Below are 17,501 nucleotides of genomic sequence, written 5' to 3'. Positions count from 1 at the left end.
TGCTGCTCATTACGTCTCGGCGCACTTACACGGCGGCGCTTGTGAGGAGCCAAACCAACCGTCCAGCCTTCCTACGGCTTACGGTCTCGAGAAAAAACCAACATGTCCTAGTATCGCGGCCCAGTGTGATATCGAGACATTTGGTCCCGCGAAAGCGAAAATTACAGCTCTACGCCGAGTGCATACAAGGCGACATCTACCTGCCAGGGCCAGACAACCACCGCGTGCGAAAGCGCAACCAACTTCGAAATGGTGGAAATGACGTCCTGTCGAGGGGCCATCGTGGCTATTGAGGGCCCCAAAACGGTCGTCTCTACTCAGCTACGGCTCCTCCCAGCGAACTCGCAGATATTGATTCTTCCTGCACTGGACACCTACATACCGACTCCGGCTTCCTTTCTCGACGTCTTCGACCCTGTCCAGTACCTCAGGCAAATCAACACCGCCATGAAACGACGGCATCGCGATGCGCAAACGTTTCTGCAACGCAGCAGTGCGGAGGAGGGCAGCCGTCGCCTGGTCTTTCTGGAGGGCGGTGCGGCCAGTGCCCATGCGCTATGTCTCAAAGCTTTGATGCACCACGAAACAGCGGGCGACCGCGGGGCCGCAGAAGCTGTGCTTGGTCGCCTCATTCGTCATGGCCTCGCCGGTCTTGCAAAGGCCGGCCAGGAGCGTCACCATTCAGAGCCCATCTACTACGCCGCCGGCCTCGGAGATGAGGACGAGTCGTCGGACCCCAGCACGCGGGCGATGCGGGCCGCCGATGCCCTGGACCGCCAGACGGCCAATCTGCAGGTGTCGAATGAGCTGGATCTCACAATACGTCGCTCGTCGAGCCTGCCGCTCTACGGCTACGCCGACACGCCGTCTGGGGACGCAGCGCCGTTTCTCGTCTTTGGGCAGTCGTCGCTCGACGACTGCACGCCCACGACGGAGCGGCTGGCCAAGTCACCATTTCACGAAACGCCGCGTTTCTCAGTGGTGCAGTATGATCAGCACGGGGATATGCCGCCGGTTTTTGGCTTTGACGATTTCCCCACAGCCAGGTCCTTTTCCACGCTGGAGGGCGGCGTCAACACGTCGCAGAGCGACAGCACCGTCACCGCCGGCACCCACCGCCGCCTGGCCAGCGACACAATCTCCCCAATGTCGGACGCGTTTAGCATGCGCTCCTCCCTCGGCAAGGTGGAATACGGGCGAGCGTCGCTGCTGGACATGCGGACGTCTGTGCGTGGGGATGGGTTCATGGGCGTCAAAGCGGTGGGTAGAAGCACCGCCACGCATAAGCCCAAGCTCAGCGAGCCGAGCATTGATGAAACAACACCACCTGAATATAATAATACCCCAGCGCGCCAATTCACTGAGAATCTGGCGTCGACACCAAAAAATTCATCGTCGACGGCCGACACCATGCCGTCTACCCTAACGCGTGTGCCGTCCACGATGAATCGTCCTAGAACCATTCTCGTCAAGCGCACACGGCCCGTCATCAAGCTACAGCCTGTGCCCAGCGGCAAGAAGCGTCGCTGGCAGCAAGGCAAGTCTACATACATTGACGACGATGGCGATGCACCTACCAGCAAGCCCCACGAGTCGTCGGACTCGGAGGAGTATGAGCCCATCTTCCCTCGCATGGAAGACTTGGTTCTGTATCTTAGATCGGATCTTACACCACAGCCTCTGCTTGAGTCGGCCCTCAACGCCATGCGCGAAGAGTACATGCGCAAGTCGTCGTGCCTGTCTCCAAGCTCCAGCGTCAGCACGGTCAGCACGGGATCGCTCAAGTCGCTCTCGCAGACCGATGACGACGGGACCGCGGATCTCACCACGCCCGAGACGGCAGGCACCGAGCAGGACCCCGAGGAGCAGGGAACGCCAAAGACGGCTGTCAAGATGGCCGCCGAGGCACTGCCCAGCATGGACGACTACGATCCCTTTGCCTACATCAATCCCGTCTACGGGGCGGCCCAGCCCAGCAAAGTCTCCGAGCCCACCGTCACCATCTTGCGTCCCCCTACGCCGGCGCAGACGCCGCCACCCAACGAAGGCGTGGAGGCTGACTCGCAAGAAGTCGTCGCCCCCGAAGAGCGTCCAAAGCAACTCGAGCCGGATACGGAAAAGGAAGTGATTGAGGAGCTCGATAGCACGATTCACGAAATCGACGTCGAGCCAAAGCAGCCGCCCATTGGCGTGCAAAACTCGATCCGCGCCGTCCTCCGCCAGCGCTATCCAGTCGCCACCGCCGCTCCGGCGTCTGGAGGCTACACGCCGCAGTTCCAGTTCCCGCAGCTGCTGCCGAGCAGCAGAAGCAAGGACGATGACGACGATGACAGCCTCTGGCGGCCCATCTTCCGCAGTCGCAAGACGAGCAGCTTGCCTGCCGGTGGCGGCCACCAACTCAAGCAGATTCTCGCGATTGGTCTTCAGAGTGGCGTGAAGCGCGAGTACGCGGCGCGTGTCATCGGCCAGATTGAGAGGTTTGGCACAGAGCCGACTGGTTCAGCTCGCTGCACCCGCCTAGACTTTCGGTATGACGCCCTGTCGGCTCATGTATGAAATCAATGTTCACGTTTCACTAACAACAGAGTATAGATATCTGCTCGCCAACACGATGCAGGCCTTTACAGCCCGGCCGCTGGCGTCGCAGACGGCCGAGAACCCTTTCACCAGCCCGCCCCTGCTGGCGACGCTGATGCTGCCGCACCTCGAGACATATCTCGCCGTGCACGCCGACATTCGCTTCCTGATCCTCGAGTACCCGCCCGAGCACCTGGCCACCGTCGTCGCCATCCAGAAGCTGGCGGGCGTGGACCTGGTCAAGATTGCGCAGCTCGTCGACGCCCGCAGCAAGCCCGAGAGCCTGCCGTTTCGCCACGTCCGCGAGGGCTCCGTCAGCAGCGGCAGCGTCGTGTCCGCCGCCTCGTGCTCGGGCAGCGGTGGCTCGTCGACGTCTGTCTACTCGAAGCGCTCCTCGTCGCTGTCCAGCCGGTCAACGTACGGCGACCTCAGCAAGGCCAAGGCCAACTTTCTGCTCACGTCCGAGGCGTCGGACAAGGACATTGGCGACTTTGTGGCTGCTGTTTGGAATCTGCCCGTGGCTCAAAGACCGCAGTCTGCGCCAGAGGGCATACCTGCGAGCTCGCTGCCTATGCGCGAGCCTCAGTCCCTTGCTCCAGTGTCGTCACCATCCGATTCATCAGCCGAGCAGAAGCAGAAGACGCCCATCAAACGCAAGGCCAAGCCCGCGCCGCTCCGCGTGAGCGCTCTGTCTGCCTTTCCCAAGACGACGGGCCCGCAGAGTCCCCTGTCACCCTCGGCCAACATCTTATCCGTGCTCGCGCCGCCCCCACCGTCCAGCATGACGACGCCGCCCACCTCGAGCAAGCCCATGACGCTTAGGACCATTACTACTGACGACTTTTACACCACGTCCCCGTCGCCGGCACCACGTACGCCCAGCCCCGAAGCAGCAGCAGCAGCGCCAGCAGCTGGCGGCCAGCACGGCGCGATGCGCGTGAGCGCCGTCGGAGGAAGCAACAGCAGCGGCAGCAACCTCACCAGCGCCACCAGCACTCTCCGGCGGCAGCCGAGCAATAGCACCATGCGCACGACCAACAGCACCTTTTCGACAGCGTCCAGGGCCACGACGACGCACATTGCGTACATGCGACGGATGCCGCCGACACCACAGTCGGGCCGTGCATTCAGCCCGCCGTCGACATCGTCGCTGCTTCCGCCGGTGCCGCGCTTCCTCGACACGCCGTCCATTGCGGGCTCGACGCTCATGCACAGCCCCGTCGGGTTCGGCGACGACGGCGCGTCCATCATGACGTTTGACCCGGCCGAGGACAGCGACTACGACCAGGAGGAAGCGCGGCTCATGCCCCTGTTTGGCAAGAAGCAGCGGCGCACCAAGCCGGGCACCCAAAAGGCGCTCAAGGTGTTGGGTATGATGGCATGATAGAGGCGTGCGTGTGCGTGTGTGAATACAGGGCGGTAATATATAATTATGGGATGTAAAACTACTTTCATTTTTTCTTCTTCCAAAGAAGAATTTCTCTTTTGTCGGGGTTTCCAAGCAAAGAGGCTGGGGAAAGGAACTCATTTACAGGGCGATATTTCACCATTTGCGAGCGCTTGGGTGATTTTTTTTTTTATATATTTTTCGTTGGGAAATACCAGTCTGTATAGAGTTATAGAAGGCGGTTAGCAAATAACTATCATCTACCATCTTAATCACTTTCCGTGAGAAATTCCCATCGCTTTCGCGTGACAATTGAGCACGAGAACACGCCCGCTGTCTTGGGTTAGAGTTGTTAAGTTGGTTGCAAGGAAAGACCAGACGTTCACAAGCTCAACGACCTTCGCTCCAACTGAAACAAGGTGGCCATGACGCACATTACCACCTAGCAAACTCTAACTTTACTTTTCCATCGTCTCTTCGCATCTATAATTAGCAGGCGGAAAATATAAACTTTGCTTTCCGCGTGGGGACGCAACCGGGCGCACCGTCCGGGCTGAAACGCGGACAGACGGACACGGACACTCTTTCGGTCCTCCCCACCTGTGATGTGAGGAGCATGGGCGGCTAATAGCGAGAGTTTGGCTGCGGGAGAATCGGCGGCAATTTTGTTTCAGTTGAAAAGATGATGCTATTTCATGGAGTATTGTCTATATACAGTTGATCATGCGACGCCCTGCGCATAGGCTTAGAGCACAACTCCCTCTCTTTTCAGCCTTGGATATATCGGTGATGTCTGATCTCTCTCTACATTTAATATCGGTGGTTGGCATCCCTACCCTGAGTCATCATCTCATAATGCCAGCCAGGTGAGAAAATGCTGCAATCATGCTATTTCCTACAACGCATTTCTTCCCACGGCTCCCCCTTCATTTCCTATCCCAGCGAGTTGGACAAATGCTACAATCGTATCATCTCCTACGCGCATTTCTTCTTATGATTTCCGTCTCATTCATATCCCAACAAGGTGAACAAATATTGCCAGCGTGTTATTTCCTACAACGAATTTCTTCTCATGAGCCCCCCCTCATTCCAGCTGGTTTCAAAAATCATAATCCCATTTTGCTTTCTTCACACATTGTCTGGTCTACTTCTGGCACAAGGTTCGGGAGGCAAGTGATGTAATTCTCGATTCTATACGCGTTGCGGCGGGAGATTTGCGGGGTACGGTGAAGAAAACAACAAAGAAAGGTTGGGGGGTAGGAAACAAAATAAGCTGGAGAAAAAACAGAAACCCGGAAAACTATGAAGAGTCATGACAAAGTCTGTCCACATTATCCACAACCTTGCGCAACTAATCTTCTCTCTTTGTCCTTCCGTCAGATACTCGTCAAACCATGTCTTGGCGCCTCGGGGAGGCTTCTCTTGGCTTTCATAAAACACATTCGTTTAGCAGCAGCTGTTGTTCGAGTTGTTGCCGACGCCCTGGCCCTGGCCGACCTGTACGCTGGGCTTGGTGTTGTTGGCAGCTGTGGTGCCCATGCGCTCCTTGATCTGGCGGGCCATGGTGAGGAAAGCCTGCTCGACGTTGCTGGCGTTCTTGGCCGAGGTCTCGAGGAAGGGGATTCCGAGGGAGTCGGCAAATTCCTACGCGCTTGTTAGTGGCATGTCGTGGATGTCGAGCAGCAGCTGAGTCGTTTCCGACGCGGGAGAGGAGTCGTACCTTGGCGACAGTGTACTCGACAACCTTCTTATCGGACATATCGCTCTTGTTGCCGACGAGGAGCTTGTTGACGCCCTCGGTGGCATAGCGGTCAATCTCCTGCAGCCATTGCTTGACGTTGTTGAAGGAGTCCATGTCGGTCACATCGTAGACGACGCAGATGCCGTGGGCACCGCGGTAGTAGGAAGAGGTGATGGTGCGGAAGCGTTCTTGGCCGGCGGTATCCCACTGCGTTCGGTTAGCAATCTCCCACACGCGTGTCCAGCACATCGAGTCCATACAATCTGAAGCTTCACCGTCTTTCCATCGAGCTCGATGGTGCGGATTTTCTGTCGCGTCTGTTAGAAGATTCCCCTGTCCTCGGTCCGAGGGGGATGGCTGGGACGTACGAAATCGACACCGATGGTAGAAATGTAGGATTCGGTGTAGGTGTCATCGGCGAAACGAAGCAGCAGGCAAGACTTTCCTACACCAGAGTCGCCGATGAGAAGGAGCTTGAAGAGGTAGTCGTATCTGCGGGCGAGCCTTGTTAGCCATGATTGTTGACATTTCTGCGGGCGTCGCATCCTTTGTCGGCGCGTTTGTCATTCATCCTGGAGGCGAAGAAAAAGATGCGTGACAAGGCCGAAAATGGTGAGTTCTCATCGCCGCGATTTCACTCCTCGCTTTGTTTGGGCAACTCTGCAGTCGAACATCAGTATGGCGTTCGTGGTTTCAGGGGACAGCGCACGGAGCGGTGGAGCCTAGGCGTACTACTCAGGGTTCATGGTGACGGTCGGCGGCTCGAAGAGGCAAAAATGAAAAGGGTCGTGGTAGGTGGACGGGAGGGTACTGCGTGGCGGCGCTCGACGTGATGGCGACGGGCGGCGACGAGGTGGGCTTGGCAAGAAGAAGTCGAGATGGGAAGCACTGGTGTTGAGGTTGCGAGAGATGGCCAGGCGTGGTAAGGTAGCGTACGTCAGGTCAAGGCAGAGGCGAGGCAGGCAGGCGGCCAATGGTGGTGCCGGCCAGTGGGTCACGTGAAAGGCACTGTTTGGTGGTCGGCGGCGCTGTTTGTTTAGTGCTGGAGCGGGGATGGCGGGGTGATCCGTACTAGCCAGTGGTACAAGAGGCAGAAGTGGTATTTAAATTCGAAAAAGGGATTCTTGATCTTGGCAGGTACATATGTGACTTTTAATATGAGAGCACAGTTGCACTGGATCGCGCTGACTTGATGGCTCCGTCTGCCAGCGAGTCTTTGTTGGGACCTGCATGTGATGCGGCTTGTGCTAGTGCGGTGTGCCTGGGCAGCTGGGGACGGCAGATGACGAGCTACAAGCATGACGCAGAGAATCAGTTTCTTGGCAATAGGTTGCAAGTTGCTGTTGGTCTGACTTTATTGAACGTGTATTATTGTTTTTATTGTTTTGAAACCTTCCATCACCGCATCGATCGGTATCTCGTCGGCATGCGAGCACACATGTCTCACTGCCAGAATGGCCAAAGCCGCTGGAAATTCAGAACTCATTTATTCCCTAGGTAATCCCAGAGAAGCAGCTGAGGGTTCATACATAGTCGAACCAACCAAAACAAACCCTCCGCGCCACCGAGACCAACAAAGAAAACATGACGTCCTGACATGCCACACTTACAGCCGCTGGACGTTGCACCCACTGTGCCGTTGCCCAGAACGGATCCACCGAAAAAGCAAAGCCGGTGACATGACGGCACTGCAGCGCTGGCCAGTGGTCGGTGGTCACTGAGCTGGAGCTACGGCCGCTAGAGCTCCCCTCAAAGCTCCGCTCTTCCAGGGCGCAAAACGAGCCAATCCGGGCCAGCTTTTTATGTTGGTCAGAACCCAACTTTTTTTATCTTCTCCAACACCCAACTACACATCTCTCATGCACCGTAATATCATACAACAGCGCAGGCGTTTTCACTTGTCGACTTTTCATTTCTCAACTTGATCATTTACAGATATCCATGCGCACACGCTGACACCATACCAAAATACTCCGGCTCCAAACTACATGGCGGCGCCGCTGTGCAAGTCGCTCCCCAAGGCCCGTTTGCGCCGCCTGCCCACATCATCGTCACGGCCGCGATGCATAGCTAGCTACAGCCACGCCAAGGCGCAGGTGCAGAGCATCTCGCGCGAGACACGGACAAAGACCACGAGCTCCTCCTCGCTCCCGTCACCCACGTACTTTGAAGCGACTGGGCATACATGGATGCCACTGAACGGGAGCCAAGAGCCCGTTGACCCTAACAAGGCCAAGCTCGGCAAGAGTATGTCTCTTCCCTTTTCATCACCGTTCATTTGCAAAAACACCTCCTAGTTGCCGTCAGCAAGCTAACACACACTCGCATAGCCCTCCGTATCCTCCAGGACCGCATGCCGACGCTCCTCCAGTCGCCGCTCCCGCAGCACATCCTCGCGCCCAACATCTCCCTGCAGCTCTTCCCCTCCACGCACCCGCACCTGCCCACCGTCTCTGGCCGCGTCGCCTACACCGCCGCGCTGTGGTCCTCGCCCATTGCCTGGAACCGCGTGCCGCTCATCGGCAACGTGCGGCTCGAGATTCTCGCCGAGCGAATGACGTCGGAGCCGCTGACCTTTCTCCCGCGCCGCACCGGTGCCATTGCCGACCAGCTCGTGGTGCGCTGGTGCGAGACGACGAAACCCGGCGGCGCGGGCGCGGCGATTGCGCGTTCGCTGCGGCTCACCAGGGGCGGCGAGGCCAACGGCGACCCGAACAAGGCGTTTACGGGCTTGTTCATATTTGACTTTGACCAGGAGGGACGAGTGCTGACGCACACGATTGAGACGGCGCAAGAGGGCGGCGACTGGGAGCGTGGGATGGGCGCCAAGGTTGTCGGGCTGACGGATTGGCTGCTGGGTGGCATCCAGCGGGATCCGGGCGGGACGCCGCCGATGCCCATGTTTGAGCGACGGAGACGGTGAGGCAGTGGGCTGTGTATTGTATAGCAGTGTTTTCCCCCTTGCGATTTTGGTGCAATATCCCCCTCTGGCGTTTTGATTTAGCGACATTGTTTTTTATGGCGGTCATGTACAATACTGCAGAAGCGCAGGCACTCTCCCTCTAGCTACAACTAATTTACAACCTCTGCCGAGATGAGTCTGTACTTATGCCCGGGTTTAGTAGTGCCCCGTCAAGGTGGCAAACAAATTGATGATATGTGCTTCGTAAGCGCTTTATGAATTGAACTATTCCATCGCACATTCATGAGCTCGAAACCAGCTTCTACCCATCCCTTCTTCATCTGAGAAGCAACCGGGCCAGCCATCCAGGGCATTTCACAATATTCTGCCCGAGGCCTGTTTATGCTGTTCATCGTTACCAAGAACAAAAACAAAAATCAATGAGCTCTAAACCCCCCTCATCTGCACCGCATCCCCTCACAGGAGAACAATCTCGCCCGCGCCATCGCCCTCGAAGCCCAGCTTGGCCAGCTTCTTGCCCCTCGTCTTGTCGCGCCTCTTCTCCTGGGCCTTGGCCTCTTCGGCCAGGCGCTTCACCACGTCCACGGCGCCGAGCTCGAAGCCCGCCGGCGGGAGGTCGTCCTTGTCGAGGTCAATCTCGCCGAGGAGCAGGACGTTTTCGCCGCGCACCAGGAAGATGCCGTGGAAGATGTCGGCGTAGAGCCCGCGAGGGGCGGCGGCGGGAATGTCAGAGTCAGAGGAGGGGTCGGCTTTGGTGGTGGTGGTGGTGGTGGTGGTTTGGGGGGCGAATATGCGCTCGGTGGTGGATTGAAGGACAATGTTGGCTAAAGAGACATCCTCTCATGTTAGCGCTGCTGCTTTTATGAAGAGGGGCTCCTCTCGACGACTTTGGGAAAAGGGCAAGCGAGCGTGTATAGGAGTGAAGAAGGCAACATACCGAACTGATCCCAGCTTCGCAAGACACCGACTAATTTACGCCCGTCGCGCAACACCACCATGAGCTTCTCTACACAAGGGCCACCTCTGTCAGCAATTCGTCTCCTCTCTCTTGTGTCTCATCTATCAGCGTCACTCAAGGAAGATCCATACTGTCCGTCAGGTCGAGCAGCTGCGCCGCCGTTGTAAACATTTGCGGCGGCAGCTGCGCGGGCGCCGCCACGCCGCCCCCTCCCTGGTGCGGCGGCTCCGAGATGCTGAGGTTTTCCATTGTATTGTCGAGCCTCTCTCTGTATATGATATCCCCGTTCTTATTCTTTCTCCTCGCGTAGATGCGCGCAGCCCTGTGGTGTAGATTGGTTGTTGTGGAGCGAATTGTCGTTATAGTCGCATCGTATGGTGGTGAGGTGGGTTGTACAGAAAGTCGTCGTTGCTTTTGGCGGATACGTATGGGATCCGGATCCTGGTCCCAGGCTTGGGAGTGCTACTTGTTTGGCGCGGGCGTGTGGTGATTATCGATAGCGCAGCGTCACGTGAAGCTGTCTGCTTGCGGGCCTGTGAAGCAAACAACGCCAGCGCAGCATCGCTGAACTAATAAAATGGCCTATTTTTGGGTTTCATTTTTTACTCAGTAGGTCCATTTTGGCGGGGCATTGCGAACGGTATCAAGAGATCGAAGTTGCCGATTGGAGTTGTTACAAAAGCATAGACGACTCATTTCAAGCTCGTCAAGTAAATCATGTACCGTACAATACCTCGACTTGGCTTTACATCTGCCACACGCTTCGCGGCAGTTTACTGTGGCTTGTACCATTTGTCAACGCAAGAGTGTAGGTTTGAGCTAGTTGCTGGTATCTGCACTGTAGGACAGCAGAGTGTGCCTGGCAATGGTCCAGCTCGAGGGCGCGCCGAGGTGCTTGACTCGCCGCCGTCCCAGGGCCGCCCGTTCCTCACGCGACTTGTCCCCGAATCCCCATTTGTTTCGACCGAGGGGTACGCCACGACACCTATGAGCTAAAATGGCTCGTTGATTTTGCATTTTGCTGCTTGCAGCTGGCTAGCTTGTGCCGTGCAGCCAGCAGCAAGTCTCGGGTTCTTCTATTATTTCGTCTCATCTATCAAGTAGGAAAAGAAAAAATAATCGCATGCCCCTCTCGATGACGCAGGGGCCAAAGGTTGACAGGAAAAGTCTAATTCTCAGTACCTGGCGTTCAAGGTCCCACTCTAGTAGAGAGACGAGCCTCCGTGCCAATGGAGAGAGGAGAAAATCAAAATGTAATAGGAGATGGGAATTGCTATTACCCGCAACCTGTGACGGGCTATGGTTGCCATTTCTTTTTGCCCCCAGATCTATCAGTAAATAAATAAGCCCTTCCGCCGAACAACGCCGTGTAACCAATGCATGTACTTGTTTTTGGTAGTCATTCTGCGTGTGATGCAGGGTTGACTGGGTGAAAGCAAGTTGCTCGTCATGTTTGCAATCGTGGCCTGTTTGGCGGCCGTGACATCCTTGCAGTCATGAGCAGGCAACGGTGAGTCGAAGAATTGTCATTGAGCGCACGATTGCTCAAGACTACGTTCTCTTTATCGCAGAGCGGTTCAGGGCCTCCTGCAGCTCGGGCCGGGTCGAGAGGGCCTCAATGGCCTGAGTAAAGGTAAACCACTGGCGCTCGCGCTTGTGGCTCTCGGGCCACTCTTCGTACTGGCTGACAACAGTGCCTTGGAAGAAGTGGTACTGGCTTTGGTCTTTGGACAGTTTGGGGGGCCGCAGCTCCTCGATAGTGCCAAGCTCAAACTCGACCTCGATTGTGATGCCGGCCTCCTCCCAGGCCTCGCGGACGGCCGCCTCCTGGCACGACTCGTCAATCTCCCAGCCGCCCTTGGGCAGCACCCAGCCCTTGCGGCGGGTCGACTGTATCAGCAGGACGTACTCCTGGTCTGGCGAGAGGGGAACGACGCCGGCGACGAGCCTGAAGCCTTTGGAGTTGTAGCCTGCACACGTTAGCGGGACAGTTTCGAGCATGTGGCGGGTTGCGCTGCGCTGTCCAGCATCCGAGACTCGGAAATTGTATCGAAAAATACGATTCACTTCTGCGAGTTCGGCTGCAGGGTGATGGCCCATGGATGCATGCACAAATGTGCTAGCGCAGCCTGGTGCCCGGGCTGTGACTCCTAACCAGGGCCATGCGCGCGGGTGTGCTGCATGCAGCAGGTGACGCAGGGGACCACAACGACTTACGTTGTTTACTTCTGCCAACTCGCGACTCCATGGACCGTCCGTTGGCCTCTGTAGAATTTGACCCCGACATGTTGGATATTGTGTTTTGTGTTGGTGTCGTTTCGAGCGGGAAGCGGTGGTGGTGAATGTCTTGCGTTGGCAGCTATGGCGCAACACCCAGCAAGCCCGGCAGCGGTACTTTCAGCGTAGTAAAAAAAAAGAATGAGAACACCGAAGGAAGGCCGGGAAATGGGATTGCGACGTGCTAGATGCGCAGGAAGCGATCAAAGACTATCGAGCTGCATGATGATGGTGCAATGATGGGTTTTTCGAATAAGGAAGAGTATGTTTGTTCGAAGAGTTGAGCAGGATGTCCAGCAAGATTCCCGGACTGCCGGAGGGCAAGTTGGTGAGAGGAGGAGGAAAAGGGAAAGGAAAAAAATTGGGTGAGGGAAGGGTACTGTGGATGGTTAGCGGGCGACCAGTGCCAGGGCAGCGACAGTGGGCAAACGACAGTGGACAGCGGACAGCGGGGGCAGCTGCAGTTGTTATAGTGGGCAAGCACCTACCTATTGTGAGTAGGTGACTGTGTTTGCGCTGTCAGTACGGATATTTGTTTGGTAATAGACTCCAAATCCACCACCGCAGACCTTTTAGACTCTGATTTTAGACTCGTGGCTTTTTGACTCTTCCGGTCCTTGGGACAGTCAAACACACCCGATGCTGTGGCGTACGTATATAGGTACTGATACTAAAAAGCAGACGGCTGGAGTGCGGTGTAAGAGGAACAGGCGCTGTGGAGTCGTTGCTTTAGGGGCTTTCGGAGGGGCAGAGGGTCTTCGGTGCCTGTACCTGTTCCGGTTGCTCACGACTTTTTCTTGGTATCATGAGACGATTTGTTTAATATGTTGAGAAAGCTAAGGTTGTCAAGATTAGAAACATATGCACAACCAATAAAAGCGAGAGAGAAAAAAATAAAGAGACGGCTGGCTTGCACCGGGTGCACGGCGGGCAGCGATTCACGATGCCCTCCCTCTACGACGCCCCCAGCACCACGCGCACGTGGGCAGCTCCCACTCGTAGATTTTCGTGCCCCCGTGGCGTCGTCTTGCCGTCAATAATGACGCACCTCTCGAGAATTTGGACGGCAGCGGAGCAGCAGGGCTACACGGGTATGAAAATGTAGCCAACGGCGGAATCGCTGCGTGTGTAGCACAGGCAGCGCAGTCTACTTATAGCCCAGCTCTATCAAATCATTTTGCTGGTATTACACGACACCCGGCCGCTTACAGTGCCAAGTCGTACAGTACAGCCTCGACTCACCCCCCACGCCATGTCTTGCATCTCAACGGCTGTCTCAGCGCCAAACAAGGCAATCCGCATCGACATGCCTCTCTCTGTCCGTTATTACTTTCGCAACTGCAAATATGGATATGAACACGTCGAATTGTATCAACTAGTACGCGTCTCTGCTACAGTAGCCCATCTCGCTGACCGAGGTGGCATCTGCGCTGCAGCTGGCCCTGTCCTCCAGCGACGCCACCGTCCATCTCGAACGCATGCAGGCCAAGTGGACAGGTTTGCCGATGCAATCTGCAGGGGCCAAGACGAGTTTGAGTTGATGCTTGCAACTCGTCCGTCGCCTCCGGGCAAGGGTTCGGGCTTGGTGACTGGGGGGGGGGGGGGGGGCGCGAGCTAGCCTGGTTTGCTAGCCTACTTGCCTACGTCGCAAGCTGCCGTGGCATTCTTTTCTGCGCCCGCCCAGACCATCCTCGTGTGGTTACACGGGGACTCTAGCGTGGCGGTGGCGTGGGAAAAGAAACTCGAGCCTAATATGAAAGCCAGATCCCTGGGGGCGCCACCGGGGGAGGTTGTTGCTGTGGTTGCGGAGAGGTGGTGGTCAGAAGGAAGTTGTTACTGCAAAGGTGCAGCTGAAATTAGAAAACGAGTCGGAAAGAAGTGGCTGCATGTGGCAACAGCCTTCTTTCTAGAAAGCTTCGACGTGGACGGCATTCGAGCATGACTGTGTGTACCCACGGCGCTGGTACAGAAACCGAAGCCAAGGCCATCGCAACACCATCACGACACCGCCACTTTAATCGCTCAAGTGTGGCACTTTTAGTAGCTTTGAAGGGGCGTCAGTTCGTAAACGTAAATCAGGATTGCTTCTTCTTTTTTTATTTTTCTGCCATGGCAGGATCAGCGGGCAGCATCGGGCAGCAGTTGGGGTCGCTGTGGTTTGACTGAAGCTGTCCTACCCGTTCCAACGCCACGGCTTGCGCAACCATGAATGCAAGCATGATCAGCTGGCGCCGGGGACCAAATATCGATGCACGAAATCAAGGTCAAAGCTCGTCAACTGGTTTGCTGGAATGCAGGTTTTCTGCACAAACGACAAGCTTCACGACGCATGTCGCATGCCGGCCGTTGAGCTCGCACATACAAGTAGCACGTGTATGTAGACTGGAGCCATGCCTCCTGTCGTATCATATGCCGAAGTGCCGTAACGCACAGGGAAGTCATCTTTCAGAGTGCTGCGCTGTGATATATTGTCACGGAACGCAGGCCCGGTCTTTATTTCTGGCTGGGGATTAACAGTCACGGTTGGGCAAATGACCCCTCCACGAAGCATGGCGGGGTAATTGATTGATTTTTGGAGGCAAGGCGGGGTATCCACGCATCGCTGTAGCCTGTAGCCTGCTACCTAGGTAGGTAGGTACCTACGGCCTTCTGCTGCTGGAGCGGGTTACAGCGCCCATTGGTGTATTGTTACCGTCCCAAGCCGCCTGTAACTTTCCGCCAGTGTCCTGCCTCGCACATGAAGCTCAGCAGCTTCCAACTGACCACCTGCGCAGTTCTGCCAGTCTTGCACCGCCCAGCTTCACCATCCGCATCGACTCATTGCCATCAGCATCACCGCTCCGTCCATTCACTCGCTGTCGCTCCGTCCCTTGCTCTGCAGCCTCTTGCTCAAAGTCTGCGGCACGCCCCAGCCCTCGTTTATAAACCACCACTCGGCATCCACCGCGCACGAGGACGTGTCGTTTTCACCTCCGGCATAGCGCGTGTTGGGCCTCGAGACAGCTCCTCCCATGCCTCGCCGTCACCACTAACATATCCACAACTGCAACCACACCAACGCAGGACATGCCCACGCCGCCCTCGTCCATCTTCCAATTCTAACGTGCCTGGCAGCTGGCTAGCTGGTCACGTTCACCTGTCCATCCGTCAGCGCCAGCGCAGAGACCGCCCGTTTTCACGCAACGGCTTGCCTTTTCAGGCACCGTCCATCACGTCGATAGTAGCGGTGCCCGACTTGCACGCCACGCGCCATGCAATTCGTCGACCTCCCGCCCCATGGCGCACTTACAGACGCCTATGAGCTTGTCTCTCCGATAGGTAGGTCATTTTCCTCTGGCTTGCTTTTTACCGCATCTTCCGCCCCGGCTGCCTGCAAGCTCTTCCCCACGTGGTCCTGTACAGCCCTCTTGTTGGCTCGCCTTTGGACTCGGCCTTTGCCCCGGCCGCATCGCGTGCGCAGCTTGGTCTTGTTTTACGCCATTTTTACGCCATCTTGTTTTGCTCTGTTGCTCTTTTTCCATTATTGGCAAGCCCACACTAGCTGCAACCACTTGTTTTCCCGGGCCGATACCCCCGGGCTGCTCTCAGTCCTAGTCTGCTCTACCGGCCGGCAGCCCGTATCCAGCGAAGCCGACCACGGCCCGGACTATATCCACCGCAGTGTCATTTTGCACATGCCTCATTCTTCCATGAAGCTTCGGTCTGGCATATATCCTCAGATCATGTCGATTGATACTAATGCATCCTTCAACTAGGCTATGCTTCCCAATCTCATTGTGGCTATTGCTCCGGTCAAGACCGGCGGCCACCTAAACGTACTTGACCTTTTCCAGTTTTATACCATACCTGCTGACCGTGCTCAAGCGCGTGGTATGGCGCATGTAAGCCTGTCCAGCCCAGCTAACTGACATCCTGTAGGCATCTCCTACTATGCCAATGCCTCGGCGTTGAGTCCGGCCTTTTACCAGACCCTGCTTGATCGCTATTGGAGACGGTCTGGAAAGCTCATGTATCGTCCTAATCAGAGAGACTCTTGCTGTCCGCACTACACGATCCGACTAGACTCGACAGAGTTTAAGCCGACCCGAGATCAGAGGCAGACCATAAACCGCTTCAATGCGTTTGTGCTCGGCGACGAATACGCAAAAGAATCATCCCGACGGTATCCAAAAACAAAGGAAGAGTCCAAAAGGCGAAACAATGAGTTCGACTTGTTGGAGCGGATTCATGAAGCAGAATACGGACAGCTGAAAACGCCGCCAGAGCCTGCACACAAACTCGAAGTCACTCTGGAAGAGGACGACTTTACAGAAGAAAAGTTTGCCGTATTCGACAACTACCAACGAGTCATTCACAAGGAGGGGCCTGGAGAGCGCACACCAAAGTCGTTTGCTCGCTTCCTCTGCAGTTCTCCCTTGCGTCGGCACACTGAGACTCGTCCCGACGGCACCAAGAAGCGCCTTGGCTCCTACCATCAGTGCTACCGCCTCGATGGCAAACTGGTCGCTGTTGGCGTGCTTGACCTGCTGCCGCAGTGTGTAAGCTCGGTCTACTTTTTGTACGACGAGAGCATCCACAAGTTCAGTCCGGGCAAGCTCGGTGCTCTGCACGAGATTGCGCTAGCCCGCGAACAAGGCTACCGCTGGTGGTACCCAGGCTATTACATCCACAGCTGCCCCAAGATGCGCTACAAGATGGACTATGCACCCCAGTACATTCTCGACCCTGCCACGCTGAGCTGGGATCCCCTTGACAAGACGGTGCTTGCACTGTTGGACAAGTCACCCTATGTGAGCTTGTCGCAGCATATTGATAGAGAGACTGTGCTTGAGGAGCGAGACGTCAACAAACCCGAGGCTGGATTCAAAGATGACAACGGTGATGAAGACTCGGATGAAGATGGCATCGACGGGTCGCTCTTTGACGCCAACATGCCGGGAATTCCTACGCTGGCCGAGATGGAAAGCGTAGACATGGATGATATTCGTGTCCTTGGGCCGTCTCCTGCACTTTTGTACAGCATGTCGGATCTGGTAGGCTGGGACGACTGTACCATTTATGATTGGCCCAAGATCAAGGCGCGCATGGCTGAGCTGGTGGGCGCCATGGGCACAGACACGCCGCCAAAGCTGTGTATAGATATCATGCGCCGGGGATGAAAACTCGTAGTACAACTATTTGTAATAAACGAGGTCATTTTAATGATGAATAAACTCTGGTGGTGATTCGAAACGCCGCGACTGTCTTGAGATACGCGTGCTGAAGTATAGGGTATGCTGGACTACAGTGAATCACGTTTGCCTTCACATCCTCAGACAGCATTTGAGCACAACATCGTCGTAGCAAAGAAGAAAGAGAAAGAGGCGCAAAAAAATGAAATATATACCTACTTGTTACAGCTGATCGATTTATACAATCATCCGAGGCGCACACTGTACGACAACCAGGGTCTGCAACCCCACGGCAAGCTAGCAGGCTAAAACGTGTACAGCTCTGTTTAAAGTTCTGCTGCGGATCCCAGCGAGACAGTATTGCTGCTTCATTCCGATCTTTAAGCAGCCGAGCTACCAGTATCGTCATAGACGTGTGCCTGCTGCTACCCCGCCGCTTAAACTCAGTACACTCTGCTGCGGCAGCG

At 56.0% G+C, this 17,501-nt stretch overlaps 6 protein-coding genes across 6 annotated transcripts; 3 read left to right on the top strand and 3 right to left on the bottom strand.

Annotated features, from left to right (window-relative positions):
* Window positions 1–249: 249 nt before the first annotated feature.
* Window positions 250–3,961, top strand: LMH87_008592 (uncharacterized protein; the record flags this gene model as incomplete). Its single annotated transcript, XM_056201785.1, has 2 exons — window positions 250–2,528; window positions 2,593–3,961. 2 exons carry the CDS (start codon window positions 250–252, stop codon window positions 3,959–3,961), a joined length of 3,648 nt encoding a protein of 1,215 aa, XP_056056412.1.
* Window positions 3,962–5,410: 1,449 nt separating this feature from the next.
* Window positions 5,411–6,848, bottom strand: LMH87_008591 (uncharacterized protein; the record flags this gene model as incomplete). The annotated part of the gene is made up of 6 exons (XM_056201783.1): window positions 5,411–5,608; window positions 5,685–5,912; window positions 5,966–6,013; window positions 6,074–6,197; window positions 6,441–6,713; window positions 6,778–6,848. The coding sequence occupies 6 exons, from the start codon at window positions 6,846–6,848 to the stop codon at window positions 5,411–5,413; spliced, it is 942 nt and encodes a 313-aa protein (XP_056056411.1).
* An 845-nt stretch (window positions 6,849–7,693) lies between these two features.
* On the top strand, window positions 7,694–8,628 carry LMH87_008590 (uncharacterized protein; the record flags this gene model as incomplete). The annotated part of the gene is made up of 2 exons (XM_056201782.1): window positions 7,694–7,952; window positions 8,036–8,628. The coding sequence occupies 2 exons, from the start codon at window positions 7,694–7,696 to the stop codon at window positions 8,626–8,628; spliced, it is 852 nt and encodes a 283-aa protein (XP_056056410.1).
* A 456-nt stretch (window positions 8,629–9,084) lies between these two features.
* Window positions 9,085–9,835, bottom strand: LMH87_008589 (uncharacterized protein; the record flags this gene model as incomplete). The annotated part of the gene is made up of 3 exons (XM_056201781.1): window positions 9,085–9,452; window positions 9,566–9,634; window positions 9,718–9,835. The coding sequence occupies 3 exons, from the start codon at window positions 9,833–9,835 to the stop codon at window positions 9,085–9,087; spliced, it is 555 nt and encodes a 184-aa protein (XP_056056409.1).
* A 1,302-nt stretch (window positions 9,836–11,137) lies between these two features.
* On the bottom strand, window positions 11,138–11,873 carry LMH87_008588 (uncharacterized protein; the record flags this gene model as incomplete). Its single annotated transcript, XM_056201780.1, has 2 exons — window positions 11,138–11,556; window positions 11,804–11,873. The coding sequence occupies 2 exons, from the start codon at window positions 11,871–11,873 to the stop codon at window positions 11,138–11,140; spliced, it is 489 nt and encodes a 162-aa protein (XP_056056408.1).
* Window positions 11,874–15,870: 3,997 nt separating this feature from the next.
* On the top strand, window positions 15,871–17,022 carry LMH87_008587 (uncharacterized protein; the record flags this gene model as incomplete). The annotated part of the gene is made up of 1 exon (XM_056201779.1): window positions 15,871–17,022. The coding sequence occupies one exon, from the start codon at window positions 15,871–15,873 to the stop codon at window positions 17,020–17,022; it is 1,152 nt and encodes a 383-aa protein (XP_056056407.1).
* Window positions 17,023–17,501: the final 479 nt, after the last annotated feature.

The sequence above is a fragment of the Akanthomyces muscarius genome, assembly GCF_028009165.1.
Source record: "Akanthomyces muscarius strain Ve6 chromosome Unknown contig_18, whole genome shotgun sequence".
Lineage (NCBI taxonomy): Eukaryota > Fungi > Ascomycota > Sordariomycetes > Hypocreales > Cordycipitaceae > Akanthomyces > Akanthomyces muscarius.
The sequence above is the reverse complement of the archived record's forward strand: the minus strand, read 5'-3'. Positions and strand labels throughout refer to the sequence as shown.